This window comes from Vigna angularis, chromosome 2 (genome assembly GCF_016808095.1).
Source record: "Vigna angularis cultivar LongXiaoDou No.4 chromosome 2, ASM1680809v1, whole genome shotgun sequence".
Lineage (NCBI taxonomy): Eukaryota > Viridiplantae > Streptophyta > Magnoliopsida > Fabales > Fabaceae > Vigna > Vigna angularis.
Genome location: NC_068971.1, coordinates 34,465,738 through 34,483,194, shown reverse-complemented (window position 1 = coordinate 34,483,194; position 17,457 = coordinate 34,465,738). Strand labels below are relative to the sequence as shown.

The window sequence follows — 17,457 nt, the reverse complement described above, 5'->3', positions numbered from 1 at the left end:
TATAATTTTTGTTATTTAATTATAAATTATATGCACTGTAAAGTTGTGTCCATAATAATAGTTATTTTAAAAATAATGCGAAATTACATAGAAATTAATTTGGTGTTAGTAATAAAAAAAAGTTAATGGGAAAACTATAAAGGGACAATTGTGGAATTTCCGTGAGAATCACTGCATTGTTCTTTCTGGTCTTTACGAGGTACCTGGGACATGATTACATTCTAAACATCACACATTCTCTGTAATTTCTTTCTCTTTCTCTCTGTGTTCTTCTTCAATACAACTCTGCTCTCTTCGGTGGCACAAAACCACTTCCAAGAACTTAACACGCGCCACCGTTTTCTCTCTCTTCACCAGCTCTGCTCTCTGTACAGAAACAGCTTCCACTGTGTAAATCGCAATGCAGGCAACTGAGGTAACAAGCTCTTACATCTTTGAATTCAAAATCCCATCTTTTCACCCTTTTCTTGTTGGAATTGGAGCATTATTTGATTTTCTGTTTCTGGGTGTTGATTATTGCAGACCAGGACTGTTCAAGTTAAGCAGCTTTCAGATCTAGCTGGTGAGAGAGAGATTCACGAGTTCTTCTCCTTTTCTGGAGAAATTGAGCATGTTGAGATCCTCAGGTGGGTAGTTTTTGTACCGATATTTGTTTGCCTCTTCTTGGTTGCTTGAATTGGGTTTCTGCTAGTTGTAATCCTCCCTACTGTGATTGAAGGGTGCTCAGAAAGGAAAAAGAAAGGGGGAAAGGGTTGGAAAAATCAGAGAAGAAATCATGGGGTGCTCTTAGTTTTGATTTTAATGATATAAAATTGTATTAATTAATGGAAAATGAAAAAAATGACAGGTAAGGTATAAATTTTTAATTAGTTAAGCTGATAGGGTAAACTGTGCTGTCACAGTGCATTAATCTTCTGTTGTTTTTTTTACCTTATCTTAGTCTAAAGCAAAGTAATTGAAGATAAACTCAAAGTTTTCTTCTACTTTAGGATTTGAACTCTTCTTGTGTATTCAAAGTTCATTCAATTATTGAACTTACGATTCTGTTTTTCCGAATCAGCTTAAAGAAGTCAAATCTGTATTATGATAGTTTATTGTGTTGTCTGTTTTATTGCAGTGAAGGTGGCAAATCAAAGACTGCGTATGTGACATTTAAAGAACCTAAAGCACTTGAAATTGCATTATTGTTATCGGTAATGCCACTTTTCCTTTTATGACATTGTTGGAGCTGTGGTAGACTATCGAGTTGGATTTGTAATCAGGGTAGGTACTAGATATTGTGTACTGGATGTGACAGATGGTTCACTTTCATGCAATGCTCACTTAAGAAATGGAAGGAGACTGATTCTAGAAGGAGATCTCAAATTAAAAATCCTTTAGCATCAACATGCTATTTTATAGCTTATGTTAAAGAAGATTGCAAGCAAATGGAAGTTGTTGTGTTGTATTTTTAAACTTTTAGTAGCTGCTTTGCTAGCATCATAGCATTTTCATTTGAAAACACAGATATGTTGAACATTAAAATTACGAATGACAGAGCCCAATCATTTTTCACATTAGAAAGGTCTGTATTTTCTAGCAATGTCTATTTGGATGTATGAAGTAAGTCGATTCGTCTCTGGCCTGTTTTCATATAGCACCATAACATTTTGGTCTTGATATTAAGTTTTGGGAAGATATAAATCTTATATATGCCTTTGCAGCTTTTGGCTTGTGCGAGTAAAATATTTGTTGTCTTTTTCTCAGGGAGCAACAATAGTGGACCAAGTTGTGAGGATAACTCCAGCTGATAACTATGTACCAAATCATGAGATGCAGGTAAAAAATCCAAGAACTATAATATCATATATGCACTTATTTATATAAAATTTGGTGCTTATCAGAAGCAATTTATGCAGGAAGAAAGGTTGGTGGAAAATACTATAAACTTTGCTCCTTCTGAAAATGTCTCCACAGATATTGAGGTAAATCCAGAAACCTGATTAAGATTTTGCATAATCTTTCTCCCCATGGATTTTTCTTCATTGGCATTTGGAGTAGACTAAAAAGTCGTATTGAATTTATTTATATTATACCCAGCGCTCTGTTAGTTCATTGGAGTGTGTTTTGGATATACCAGATTACTGAATTTTGCATTCTGAAACTGGCAAAGATAGTCCCTGTCATGATGTTTTGTTTGTTGCAAGTTACGTCAATTGCATCTAAATTTTGAGGCTTCTTGCATGGCGTCAATCTTGCATCTTTTACTTGTAATCTTCAGCAATTCATTCCGTTAATTTTGTAGCTCGGCAATAATTACTAGAGCTGTTCACGTTTTTCTCTGATTGAGTTCATGGTCTGCAATATTATATCTCTTTCAGGAAGGAAAAGCCAGCCCCACCAATAGAAGAATCTACCTTACCAGAGCACAAGATGCAGTTACAAGTATGCTGGCAAAAGGTTCAGCAATAAGGCAGGATGCTGTGAACAAAGCTAAAGCATTTGATGAAAAACACCAATTGACTGCCAATGCATCTGCAAAGGTCATTTCTTTTGACAAGAGAGTTGGACTGACTGAGAAATTGACAGTAGGCATTGCAGCAGTGAATCAGAAAGTCAAATCTGTGGATCAGAGGCTTCATGTTTCAGATAAAACAATGGCAGCAATAATTGCAGCGGAGAGGAAGCTGAATGACACTGGATCGGCTGTCAAAACTAGCAGGTATGGTTGAATATGATGCATGATCTCCATTTCTGCTCTTGGATATCTCCATGAAATTGTGATGAATTTGTGGTGAGATCCAACCAAGAAATACAAAGTATAGTAAAATGTAGAAATTTCTTTAGTTGCTACATGCATTAACTACAGGTTGGAGAGAGATGAAATATGCATGATGCTCCTTGAGTGTTGTTTGGATGATGATAATAAGGTGTACTTGTTAATGGATTGTCTTCGTGTGATGCAGATATGTGACTGCTGGAACAGCATGGTTAAATGGTGCTTTTAGCAAGGTGGCAAAGGCTGGACATGTTGCAAGTACTAAAACTAGAGAAAAATTTAATATGGCTGTCTCAAACTTGACAACAAAGGTTTGATATGCTCTTGCATATTAGTAATAAAGATAAAAGAAATGTTAAGCACTAAACTTGGACATAGTTCTGTAAGTATTTGTGATATTGTTTTCCAAACATAATTCGTTATATCTTGATAATCTATGTTAATTATTAATTCAAATTTTTATTATATAGATTATCGAGGTAAAACTTCGTAATTGGAGAACCATTTCAAAACACTTGAAGAACCGGATGTAATTTTTCTTTTGTTAAGGAAAATGAATAATGAGTAGAAGATAACATTTTTTTATATTATGGTTTCATTGATTGATGCAGGAACCGTCAGTGGCTGCAGCATAGGCCAGAATTCTGGTAATGAAGTCACTTCATCAGGTCTTTCAGAACGTGTTTTTTAAACTATTTGAGCATTCACTGCATTCTTTCTGTCCTTCAACAGTTAGATGCAAGTGGCAAATGCGGTGATTCATTTTCAATCCTATTTTTTGTATTCTTTTCTCACTCTGGTGTTCTGGTTGTTGCTTATATGTAATTTTTAGCATTGGTAATTTTGGCTTTCTTTCTATTTCTTTTTGTGAAAAGGAAATTATAGGTGTGTTATGCAACTGTGTTTCCTATGTCAAAAAAATAGTTTTGCATGTATAACTTGGTTCAAAGATTTAAGTGGGAAATTATCATCATGCACACTACAAAATTCCATTGATTTGCTGATGCAATTGATGAAAATTGTAAAGAACTATCACTATGTTGTATTAGCCCAGTTGTTCTAATTTTTGTGTGTTTCAAAATGTAACATCTTATCATGGATGAAAAGTAACAAGCATGGTCAAGACCATGTTCTGATAATAACAATCATTAGGATCAACGCAGGCGTAATAATGGACATTGCTGCCCTCCACTTTTGACTAATATGATGGCGTTCTTGTCGGCTGATGAAAGGGTCCTCAGCATACAGACAAATATTTTCAAAATAATAGTTTTTTTCAAAACTATTAGATTTTTTTGAATTTGTACAATCATCAAACGTTGTCTCACGTGCTATCTATGTTCTCATTTTTATCTCTTGTCAAAGGTCTTTCTCTGTCATTATCTCTAATAAGAATTGTAAAAGTATTTCTTTACACATGGTACGTCGCATTTGGGTGCTGAAAAGTGTTCACATTCTCTAAAATCAAAATTTTTGCGCTCGGGACTTAGATTGACTTCATATTACTGAGCAAGATTATTTACATAATGAGTCTTTTTTTAGTGGTAAATTAGGCCTTTGAAAGTTTCTGTGTGGCATTTAGGTCCTGTAGTTTTCTTCTGTTTAACCTTGTTACCAACCCTTAGTCAAATAAACCAAATTGGTTTCCAAATCCAGTTGGCATTTGTCTAATATTTTAAAGATGGTTCTTATGTGCTCACTTTTGTTCGGTTCAGAAGTTCCAAATTCAATGCTTCGTTTGGCAGAGTTGGTTCATTTAAAGAATAATAATAATAATAACAACCTGTTGTATTTCAAATTACTTTTGTTCTATTCATCGACATCCTTAATAAACTACAAAATAATGTCTTTGCTCTTTCTGTTATACACAGGATTCATGATTAGAAGTGGGTTTAGAACAGTATTCAGCACCAGGCCAGAATTGGAGGAAATTTTTAATGGGTGTTTTTTTAATGATAATTATCTGTCTAAATTTGTTTCTGTTTTCATGTTGGGCATTTTTCTTACTGTCTAAATGTTGGTTCCATTCAGGCTTGGTGGAGGTTGTGTACATTTTGTGCATGGGAATTATTGTTGTAGAAATTCTAAAGTAGTTATTTTTCATGAGGGTATATAAAAAGTTGTGTTGGGTAATTTAGTTGAGCATGATTAAGTGTGTATGCCTATTTGGAAAGAGAACCATATTGTCTATTTGACTAACAGAGTTAATAGATCCTAATAGAATAATCAACCTGATCAATCGAAGAAAACTGTCTCTCTAACATTTCTTTTAGAGATCTGTCTTTCATTTCTTATACTTTTTTTAAGAAAGAAAATTGATATTTAGTCCAATAACTTTACCTACATTTAAATTAAATATAAAAAATCATATTAATATTAGAAAATTTCAATTTATAAAATAAACTAACTATAATAAAATATATTTTGACTTTGTAAGAATAAAAAGAACTTAAACTTATTATATAATAAGAATTTAAACTTAATTATTTTGATTTCCTTTTTTTTCACTTTAAAGGAAATGGTTCGGCACACTAGATAATAAGAGAACAAGTGGGTTAAATTACTTAATTCACATAGTCATTTTTTAAATCTCACCCACTCATTAATAAAACAAAGAAGCTATTTTCTTGAGTTGGGTCACTGTTATTATTGTTCTCATGACTAACATAGTTGTCATCACCACTTAGGTATTGAATTTAAAATTATGACTACCTTTACCATTAATGTCTAATTCATGACCACATTTACGAATACCACTTTTTTTATCATCACCAGAAATGTTTGTAACCATTGTTCTTTCTACTGTTGGAAGCACAATTATATTTAGGATGACAAAAAGGTAAAGTATGGTAGACCAACTTGCTAGCATGGTAAAGAAAAGTGGATAAAGACAACATTTTCAGTTTGGAAGCTCGATCTAATCTGGCTCAACAAGTCCGGCATTTCAACTCCACATTAGAATCTGCACTGTGACACTTTATATTTACACAACCCAATAGCTTGATTGAAATCTAAAACAATTCAAATGATTGTTTGTTCTAGCCCTTTCAACCCGGAATTAGCCTGTCATAACCCTTTTGAGTAACAATTCTTTTCAAAGATATTTATATAAAGAGAAGTGTTGAAGATAAGAAAGAGAACTTTTGCTATACAAATTAATATACACTTACTATCTTTTTCTAAGCTAATTTCTTTGAAACTCATGTAAAAAGATCTTTTACAAGTTTTTATAAGTTTATTGTATTATTCACATATCCTCTCTACGAGAACTGTCTTCTCTTCTGTAAAAAACTAAAAACATTTGTTGTGTTACACTCATAAGTGAATTCAAACACTTGTATTGTTTAATTCATTGGAGTTAAACGTTTGTCTAGTGTGAATATCAGGACTGGTTAAACTTGTTCTATTCAGGTTGACTAGGATTGAAACCAAAAGTGGTTGACAATACTTGTATACCATAGTGATTTGTACTCGTTGTAATCTTTATAACAGATTAGTGAAACCTCTTAACAAGTTGTTAAGGGAGAACTAAACATAGAATGAGTGAACTAGTATAAAACTAAGGTGTAAACCTCTAAACAAACCAATTATTTTACCTTAAAATGGAGTGTATTCCCAAGGAAGCCAATTGTACATACCTTGTCCAAAAAGGCCAAATAGTACAACCCGAGATTTATTATTATAATTATTGTACATACTCCGTTCAATAAGACAATGTAACTCATCAAATGCTCATTATAGTCTCGACCGTTTCTTTTGTTTTTAACCGACAAATCATTATCTTTTAATTATCTGTCTCCAATCGACATATTTCATGTTTAAGTAACATAAATAGCCTAAGATCTCAAGACTCTATATAAAGTTATGCATGCACACCATATATACATTACTAAAATGCACACTAATACTTTGATACTCATAACTTCTTGATTCAGTGGCTGACTTAAGCATCGAAGAAGTACCATTTACATATGAATCTCCCCTTGTTTCTTAATTCTCTTGAGCATACTAAGGAGCCTCTTTGGTCCAACTGTATACTGTCACATGTCCAAGAGTCTAACTCAAATTCGGTGAGAACACCCTACACCTTTGATCAATGAGTTGAAATTACCGTTGTTTTGTTGCAATTCTTAGTACTTTTTTTTTTAACTCTCTAAGCAACACTGAAACTTCAAAAATTTTAGTACACATTTATTTCACGGGAAATATGAAAGTGAAAATATTTATTATTATATTTTTGATAAAAGGCTATATACAACATTCTCGAATGTTTTATTCCGAATAAAGTTACATTGCTTCTTATTCATTTTTTTTAGCTTTAAGGGATAGGTACATAATATTAGTAAATGAAGTTATTTTCTAACTTTTATTACAACCCATCCTTTTATTTTGATTAATTTAAAATTTTAAAAATATTTCTAATATATGAAAAAGATAACCAAACGTATCTTAAAACATGTCTAAGAATAATAGTAATCCAATCATAAGTAAATTATATTTCCGAGGATATAAAACCATACCTTCAAATAAACTCTCAAGTTGCAACTAACTTTGTACAGTTTTTTAAAATCCTTGGGAAAGATCATCACTCTGCAACTCACTTAAAGCAAAACCAATGAAAGAGAAACTCTTTTTCTTTAGACCCTTGAAAAAAACTCAATAGAATTTCAACTACCAAAGTTCAAAACTAATGGATAAAGAAACAATCGTCTCAAAATTACGGTTATCGTGTTGTACAGGTGTATTAAAAAGATTTCAATATGATTCTATAGTAATGCGAAATATCAAGCTATAAGTATCTTATTTATGAAGACCACTTTCTTATATTCTTGTGAGCAAAAACGTTAAAATTAAACGTGGTTATGGATTGAATTTTAAAATTCAGTATAAATTTAATAAAATAGATTGAATCTATAATTTAGATATATTTTAATTAGATCCATTATATTTAAATTTTTTTCAATTTAATTGGATTAAATTTATATTGAATCCACTCTCTCAATTCAGTTTGAAATCAATCTAATATATCTGACTATTAGGCTATTAGATATAGGTTAGGTCAACTTGGCTCGATATTCAGACAGTTCATGTCGACTTGGGTTTAGTTCACTCGGCTCAACTTGAGTTTGAACCACCTCACCTCAACATTAGCTAGAGATGATGATAAGTGTCTATGTTACTTAATTTGACATATGATTTTGGCACTTAAAATGCATTCAATTGATATATTTTTTAGTAAATCAAACTCCCTTAGCTTAGAATTACATAATGGGGGTACTAGAAAAACAAGAAAATGATGAATCTTTGATGATTTGCAACAATTTCTCAACGAATTAAAAGATGATGCAGTTGAAATATGTCATTGAGCACTAAAAATACAGTTCGAAAAGATCTAGAATGTGACTTTTGCAGTTGAACCACAAGAAAGTAGTATTGAACACTAAAGGTAGTTAAGAGGAAAAGTTAAAGGTGGTTAAAGAATAGTCAAAGGCAATGCATAGCTTAAGTAGCAAGGAAATGATGTTGAACACTTAGGGCAACAAAGAAAGAAGAAAACCTTGCAAATTGTGTTAATCTCTCGTAGACTTATTTCTTTTCTTCTTTTATAGATTCTTAACAAAATTGTTCATGATTAATTTGAGTAGGCCTTCGCTAAAGAGTCTTCAAAGTGTTTTGTTTGCTTGTCTCATATATTGTTTTGTCAACATATGAATTCATTCTGACTTTGGTTTAGTGTTTTTCACTTTGAGCTGTTATTGCTTGTCTTCAAAAAAATTATTTGGTTTTGTTTAGGATCAAGAGAACGTAAGTGGAGTTGCTCCTCCTGCACTTGATTTGTTTGCTCAAGAATTAACCTAAAGTGAGAGTAACATTTTGGTGTTTGAATGAAGTTTTGAGTGATCCTTCCTTTACTTATACTAGTTGAGAGATACACTTGGAGAAACTGTAATATTAGGTTTTGTTTTTCTAACTTGTGTTTACTATGTTGTAATGTTGGTCACTATTTTGGTGAATAGTTTTAATGTTGTAGTTGATTTGAAGTCAGTAGTGTTCAATCCTCGTTTTCATTACGCTGCCATTTGAAGTGATGTGGGTCAAGTAATTCTGGCACCTGTAGAAGGAGTTGGTCTAATAAGTTGGTCATTCCACAACTGGTCCATTCAATAGGCTGGTCCAAGTAGAAAGCTAGAGGTGTACAAATATAGTAGAAACTCCAAGCTGGAGGTGTAGTTATTAAATTATTAAATATTGGAAAAGTGCATTTGTCCTTTTCTGCTACTATGGGAATTGCAACTTGTCTAGTATGGCACACTAAAGTGGTTATTGGCTTTTAATGTAAATTGATGGCTTAGACAAACTGTTGGAACACCTAAAACAATTTTGGTTCATACGGTGGCAGTAGCCAACTAATCCTTACAATAGCACAATCCTGGTCATTTGGTGCAACAAGTTGGTACAGTAACCAGTATTTTGAGCAATTCAATATTCCAACTGAGGCAATAATTTGATGGGGTCACTTCTACATGTTAGGGAATGCAATGGAAATTGTGAACTTGATTGCTATGATTTTGCTGACTTGTTTTTCTGTTTAATTGTACAAATCATGTTACAACATTCTTCAAAACCACTCATCCTTATCCTCATAAGGCTCAATTGATTTTAGAACATTTAGAAACCAAGTGGAAAGTGGCATGAAGCAATGGAGACTCGAAAAACATAAGGGAGAGGTTGCAATGCTTGGAGAATTCTCAAGGAAGAGAGGAATATGGACCGCGAGAAACACATATTATGAGTTTTGCTTTGGTGGAATATGTCAATGCAATTTGGTCCAGCATAGTAAATCATTATCAAAGACCCAAACAAGTATTCTTGACGTTCTAAATGTGAAGACTCTAAACATGAAACTCATTCATGTCCTAATTGGAATTCAAGTCCTATAACTAATGAAGATCTCAAAAATTATAACATATACTTGAAAGAGGTAGAAAGAAAGTAATTGCAAAAGTTAGAGGTAATGGAAATAGCAAAACAAGAGCAAAATTTAAAGAAAGAACAAGATAGTAAAGCAGTAAGAGAAAAAAAGAGAAAGAAATGAGAGAAAGATAGGAGAAACAAATCCAAGAAAAAAAGAAGAAAAAGAAATAAGAGAAAGAAATTAGACGTGACATTAATACTGACTTAACACGTGACACTAACGTTGACTTAAAACGTGACACTAAATTTACCACATGATACGTGAACAACTTTTTTAAAATTAGGAAAAAATCTAAAAAAATTAATAAATAGTTTTACTAATATGCTAGTTTGTTTGTAAGTTATTAAAAATCCTACGGACATTCAAAGACATTTTTTCACTTTGTTGTTTGTATGAACATTGTATTCTTGTGTTCCTTTATAAATATCACATTTACTCTGAAATTATTTGATGTGTTTTCATGTGGGTATTTTTATTCTAGAGGAAGATCTCCCAGTCCCTTGATAATATTAACCTCTCACATTATCCAAATCTCCTTTTAAATAGAATTTTGTTTTTGGGTCTAAGTAATAAAGTGGGTAAGATCTTCTAGAATTCGTGGATGAATTTTGTCCAACCCGAGAAGGATGATGTAATCCTAATCAAGTCCAAAAGAGCAACACATAGCACCATTGGAGGAGGTCCATGAGTGGGGTGGCACTCAGATTGTGCGATTAGCTCAAATGGCGACTACAACTTTATATCTTCGACCGTGCTAATCCAAGTATTGTGGGTTACTTCATTTCTAATTCCATTTTACACTTGCATCCACATTTCATATCACGTCGAGTGTTCTTCAACCACGTAAATGTTCTTCATTCGGTGTTCTGTGTTTTAATCAGTGTATCTTATTCTTGATTTCGATTATAAATGTTCATTTTTCAATTCCAGCACACATTCTATTTCACTCACGTTATCTATTAAAATCACCAAATCTATAGTTACAAACGCCTTTTATTCTACTCAAATTCTAATTTACTTCATTATATGATTAGGAATAATTAAGAATCAATTAATTTTTATGTTTTTTATATTAATTAATTTGTCAATCTTAAAAAATGTTTTTCAAAAGATAGACCAATGACCAAATTATTTAGATAAACGCAAAAGAAAAATTACCAAATTTAATAATTTTGATAATAATTATTTAATTTTTGGATTTTACTAAAAAAATAACACATAAATTAATGTTTAGATATCATTAACATTGTATTTCACACAAGAAAGAGAGAAATGATGAATAATGAAGAAAAGAAAAAACATTAAAAATGTTTATTATTTTGATTTGATTAACATGGATTAGGAAAAAAAATAAAAATAAATAGATCTGACACCATTCCATATGTAAAACTAAACGAGAATAAAATAGTTGATAAAGAAGATTCTTCTATATGCCGCCTTATAATCACACAATTTGTTACCAATTTTATTAACTTTATTATTTACAAAAACCTACTTATATTAAACAATAGTTATTTTCAAATTCTATATAAATATAAAATTTAAAAATATATATTGATTTATAATTTTTCATAACAATTTTAATTTCAATAATTATTATAATATTTAACTTTTTATTATATTTATTTTATTTATACCATAATGTCAAAACTCATTTAAAACGCATCCAAAACCCTTTGAACGGACGTCAGATGTCAAGCCAAAGGAAGTCTGAGATTCAAAAAGTGGAAGACAGGTGTGTGTCGTAGATTGGACGAACGTTTTGATGGTAGAGTAAAACTGAAATTTTTCTAAGTTTCGTGCCACTTCTCTGCATGCACCAGCCATCTTCAACCTTCTGAAATCTCCTCCTTCTCTCTAAAAGCTCTTCCTTCTCTCTACAAAATCTCACCCTTTCTCTTCTCCGATCACCATTCAGGCACCGCAGAAGCACTTCCGGCGTCAAGAGCTTCCAGTTAAACCGTTCGGTTTGTGAAGCTGAGCTGGTAAGTTCCTCTCTTCACTCAGTCGTGCGTCTTCCTAGACATGCAAACCAAGTTCTGGTTTCATGTGTTGATCACCCTTCTCATAATGAGTGGTTCTGATAGTGTTGGGTTTTCACTTGTTGTAGTTTGGATTGTCGAGCATTGACGGTAGAAGGACTTGTAGTGGTGTGAACTGTATTCTGCCTCTGTGAACGTTCGGTCACGCTCAGAGGTAAGGGAAGCTTATATAATTTAATTTGTATGTTGCTTGTATTGCATGAACGTTCGTTGAGTTGCTGAATTAAAATGAAATATGATTGTGCTATATTCTGATGTATGAAGTATGTGAAATTACTATGATGTGGATGTATGAAATTATGTAGATAAATGTTGAGAAATTGAATTGAGATAAATGATTTTTAAGTATGAAAATTCCCTAAGATAATGTGTTCGTTACTGAATGGTCTTTGACCGTTCGGTTTTTCTCGGGGACTCGTTTAGAACGGAACTCTCTCATTTGGAAGGAGTTTATGTTGAGGACGAGCGTCTTCGTCTAGTACAATTTGTGTACAGGCGTTCCACCAAGAATATTCTTTTCTTGACATTTTGATATAAATTTAAGTATGTCCATAGGTAGTAGTATATTCGTTCGTTCTTGAATATTAATTAGATAATATTTTATATTCCAAGCGTTCGTACGATTTAGAGCTAGGTCTTTCACCAAGCGCTCGTACTATTTAGTGTTAGGTCTTACACCAAGCGCTCATTCTCTTTCCTATAATCTATCTTGATGAAAATAGCGTTCGTCCAAATTCAATAGAGTTCTCTCTCTACCGTGTTCGGTCATTGACTGTCATTCGATTTTCTTGATGCTAAACTCAAATAAGCTAAGTATTTATAAGCGTTCGGTTTCTTCATGTGATTCTTCTAAGTATTATTCTTTGAATGTCTTGAAATGTCTGTATCCATTGGTTTAGGCTTAGAGTCTTAGTACTTGGCATGGGCTTTTCGGTGTTTGGTTTGAGCTCTCAGGAGTCAATTCATTTAATTGGATCACTTTGTAAATAATGTTCGTTCTATTCGTTCTTGTAATATATGATTGTACTTTGGTTCTTTCTCAACTCGATAGTAAACCTCTCGGTCTTAATCTGTTCTGGAAATGGAGACCCCTTGGTCTCGCTCCAAGTTTCGGTCTCGTCCTGAGTTGGGGTTGAACGTTCGGTATTTGACAATCCTTAAGGATTTTTATTCAAATTCATTGGATCTTCGTTCCAATCGAGATTTAATAAGGAAAGATGATTAAGTATGTTATGGTGGAAATATATTTGATTTTGAACGAGTATTCCGGGGAGGAATATCTCATGAATGGATATTGGAATTTGGTAAAGTATGAATGTGGGCATGCTAAGCTGGCGGTTCATCTTGATGTTCCGTGATTACTCGTCCTCACGTAGAGGAGGGTAAGTCATGTGTGGGAACGATAAGAGGTCCTAGTCCTTATGGTTAATTTGGACAGATAGGACTAACATCGGGTGGCAACTGTTGAGGATATCCCAGTTACTACATCACCCGGGTGCATAAACGTCGTAGCTACACATAATTCATACAGTCCGGACAGTCAGTCTAGTATTAGGCTTTGCATGAATGAGTTAATGAATTATCTTGTGTGGTTGAATTGTGTGAAATATATGTTGATACATGAATTAAATTACATAAGCTTACCCTATGTTTCCTGTCTTGTCTGTTTTGTACGTTCGGTTGTCCTTCTGTTGCAATGATCATCCATGTGAATGTGAGCAGAAGGAGACGAGCTGCTGGAAGAAGAAAACTTAGTCGAGGTAGAAGTTAAGACCGAACAGTTGAACCGTTCGGTTAGTATTATAGTTTGATAGAAAGGTGATCGTTCGATCACCTTTTCCCTTTGCTTTTGCAGGACCGTTCGGTATAATTATATTTTAAACCGTTCGGTCAGAATTGCACCCCTGTACAGCTTTAAATTTCTTGTTTTTCGTTGTAAGGTCGTTCGGCCACAACCGTACGTTCTACTTTAATGTAAGACTGATCTGTAATATTTTTCAATGTGATTATTCTATCATATAGTTTTAGACTGTATTTTTGGGATGTTACAGATAATATAAAAAGAATTTATTTAACTTATTAATTAAATAATTTTATTCTTTAAAGGAGATATATTCTTTTATAATTATCTATTGTGTCTAAATATACCTGGCTAACTTCTCCATTAAATATAATTATTTAATTCCCCCTTAAAATAACATAGATACATTTTTTTTTTAATTTTAAAATCACTCTTGCATAATTATATATTTTTTAAATTGTATTGTTTTAAGTGAATATACACTCAGATATATGTTTACACTGTTAGCTGATAATCATAATACCCGGATTAGTAGAAGTGTGTTAAATTACTTAATTCACCTAGTCATTTTTTAAATCTCACCCACTCATTAATAAAACAAAGAAGCTATTTTCTTGAGTTGTGTCACTGTTATTATTGTTCTCATGACTAACATAGTTGTCATAACCACTTATGTATTGAATTTAAAATTATGACTACCTTTACCATTAATGTCTAATTCATGACCACATTTATGAATACCACTTTTCTTTACCACCACACTAGAAATGTTTGTCACTATTGTTCTTTCTACTCTTGCAATCACCATGTGATTATATTTAGAAACGAAAAAAATGACCAATTAGACCAGCTCACGAGTCTAATAAAAAAAGACGAACTGAGACAATATTTTCAATTTGAAAGTTTGAACTAATTTGGTTCACCAAGCTCAGTAGTTCGATAAATCAATCATACAGGTCAGTCAGGTAGCCTGCCAGTCCGACTTCATTAAAAGAAATAGAAAATTGTATTGCAACACTTTAGACTAACACAACTCGATAGCTTGGCCGAGATCTGATATAGCTCAACTAAAATCTAAAACAACTTGAACAACAACTCGTTCTAGCCCTTTCAACTCGAAATCAGCCTATCATCAGCCTGTTTTTATGTAAAAAAAAAAATCAGCTCGTTTTCATGTGATATTAGACTTTCAATGACAAAAAATAAAAAATTTAACCCGTTTTTAAGTGGTAAAATAACCCGATCCATCTTATTTTTGGTGTGCCAATGTCAGGTCGGACTTAAGTGGGTCAGACTAGCCTATTTTTTCATCCCTAATTGTAATAGTTATGTTGATTATGACAATAATCCTAGTGATTGATCATAAACAATCTTAAAAAATGTGACTTGATAACTCATATATTTTAGAATGTAATAATTAATATATATTTTGAAATATAATAATTAATATATTTTAAATATTTAATTTTTGTTAGATAAATCTTACATAGGTTTGATGAAGTAAAAAATTAGTTTTGTAAGGTGGGTTAAATAGGATTTATAGAAACTTTTTGTAGAGTCATTTGGAAAATCATCTATTAGGTAGTTTAATAGATAAAATTTGTTGAGACTAAAACTATTCTAACTTCAATTTCATAAGTGTTTGTGTAAAGGAAAGCTTAAGGAATTACAAAATCTATTATTGACAACTTCATAAGAATTAATTTCATATTAAAACACATATTACTAATGTCACTTTATATAAGTAAGTAAAGTCGTTTCATATTATCCTTTTATCTTCTTCTTTTGAAATAAAAGATACAAAAGTATGTTTTAAACACTAAGTCACTTACAAAGTTTATGAGTCTTTTATATTTATTATTTCTATCTTATAAGCAAAAATAGTTATATGAATATAAGAATTTTACTCTCCAAATATAATGTAGATTCTATGACTTTCCTTATTTTCCTACATCTTATTTTGACCTTAAGACCAACTTGTTTTTCAAGATCAAAACCTTTGTACAACCTTTTCAGAATTTAAAGAAAACATCCTTCAACTTTGAACTCTTGGACCTTCTTGAAAATATATGACCACCCCACATTGACTAAGAAAGTACAAATTTCATGTGGTCATAAGTGTGATCAAATATGGGGAAAATTATCTAAAGAACATAGAGAAGGGAAGCATGAGAAACTTTGTAGAATTGGTTGTGGTTGATGTGGTGCACTCTTGTAAATATGATACCCATAAAAGAAAAAAGAAAGAGAAAAAAAAAAAGAAATAATGTGACTACAAGATGGTGTTTGGTTGTGTTCTAGTTTTCAAATAGAAAAGTGTAGAATGTAAAGTTGATGTGATTGTTCTCTATACTCATTCATGCTACCTAGATACATTAATTTCCTTCCTCGCATTTTCACAACACTAAAGAAAGTCCTAGTTGATGTTTGTATGTTTTGAAAAGTCTTGGCTCTTGAAATGAAAAGTAAAGTCTAATTGTAATTAGTGGTAGAAGAGAAAGTAGCAAACACCCATGTACACTAGTGTGCTTGAGTGACACAGTTTTTTCTAGTGAGGATTGGTTCCTTTGATTGATCAATGAAAACATTTATGACATGGTTGTTAGTCTCTATTTTTATCGACTTTATTAAATGTAAGACTCATTCTTTTTCAAGTATTCAATATAGTCTTACTTTTCGTAATTTATATTCAATTTGTTCCTTTTTCATGATGTCGTCTAAATTGTTAATGTCAGATGAACAATGTAACGTGTCAAGTAAATATTGTGCCGTGTGGCAATGTCAATGTCATGTGTCAAATCAAGGTCAATACCACATGTCGAGTCAATATCAGTGTCACATTTAGTGTCAGTACCACGTGTTAATGTCTTATATTCAATTCAGTCTCAATTTTTGTTAGTTTTGTTCAATTTTGTCTCAATTTTGTCCCTCACTAAACTAAGATTAAATTTATTTTTTATTAAAATTAACATTTTTATTAAGTATTTTTTTTCATTGTTTTTAAACCAACTCTAACTATATTATTGGAATATAATTATTATACTTATTTTTTATTTTTATTTCTGTAGGTAGAGTTGGTTTAAAAATAATGAAGAATTCTTCTTTTAATTTTAAAAATAATAAAGAATTTTTATTCTAATTTTAGAAATAAATTAGAATTTTCCTTCTAATTTTAAAAGTAATGAAAAATTTTCCTTAAAAAGTTAAAGTAATGAAGAAATTTCCTTCTAATTTTAAAAATAATAAAGAATTTTAATTCTAATTTTAAAATTAATGAAGAATTTTCCTCTTAATTTTAAAAACAGTGAAGAATTTTCCTTCCAATTTTAAAAATATTGAATAAGTTTTCTTCTAATTTTAAAAATAAATGAAGAATTATTCTTTAAATTTTAAAAATAATGAAAAAAATTATTTTAATTTTATAAATAATGAGGATTTTTTTCATCTAATTTTTAAAATAATGAAGATTTTTCTTTTCAAAATTTAAAATTGGAATTAAATTGACAAAATTTAGAACTAAATTAAACAAAAATAATGAAAATCGAGATTGAATTGAATACAAGTCAGTGACATGTGGTACTAACATTGATATGTGGCATTGATATTAATTTGACATATGACACTGATTTAACACGTGGCATTGATATTACCATATGACATAATATTGACTTAACACGTGGACAACTTTTTTAAAATTAAAAAAAAATCAAAAAATTAATAAATACTTTTTAAAAAAAATGAAAAAAATTAGGAATTGACATGTGGTACACACTATTCATTTGTCGTTGATGAGTTAGACAACGTTATAAAAAAACGACTGAATTGAACAAAAATTACAAAAATTGAGACAAGATTTAACATTCGAAAAATATAAATCTCA

At 31.4% G+C, this 17,457-nt stretch overlaps 1 protein-coding gene across 2 annotated transcripts; it reads left to right on the top strand.

Annotated features, from left to right (window-relative positions):
* The first annotated feature begins 175 nt into the window (after window positions 1–175).
* Window positions 176–4,891, top strand: LOC108326827 (binding partner of ACD11 1). 2 transcript variants are annotated; one of them, XM_017560404.2, is made up of 9 exons: window positions 176–415; window positions 523–626; window positions 1,118–1,193; window positions 1,747–1,818; window positions 1,899–1,964; window positions 2,361–2,701; window positions 2,946–3,069; window positions 3,370–3,405; window positions 4,630–4,891. In XM_017560404.2, the coding sequence occupies exons 1-8, from the start codon at window positions 401–403 to the stop codon at window positions 3,391–3,393; spliced, it is 822 nt and encodes a 273-aa protein (XP_017415893.1). In that variant the 5' UTR covers window positions 176–400; the 3' UTR covers window positions 3,394–3,405; window positions 4,630–4,891. The 2 variants fall into 2 exon arrangements, with proteins under 2 accessions (XP_017415893.1, XP_017415892.1); XM_017560403.2 differs by lacking the exon at window positions 4,630–4,891 and having other exon boundaries at window positions 3,370–3,745.
* Window positions 4,892–17,457: the final 12,566 nt, after the last annotated feature.

Coding starts and splice junctions, on each gene's coding strand:
- LOC108326827 (XM_017560404.2), top strand. Junction 627..1,117: donor GAGCATGTTGAGATCCTCAG/GTGGGTAGTTTT, acceptor GTTTTATTGCAG/TGAAGGTGGCAAATCAAAGA. Junction 2,702..2,945: donor TCGGCTGTCAAAACTAGCAG/GTATGGTTGAAT, acceptor CGTGTGATGCAG/ATATGTGACTGCTGGAACAG.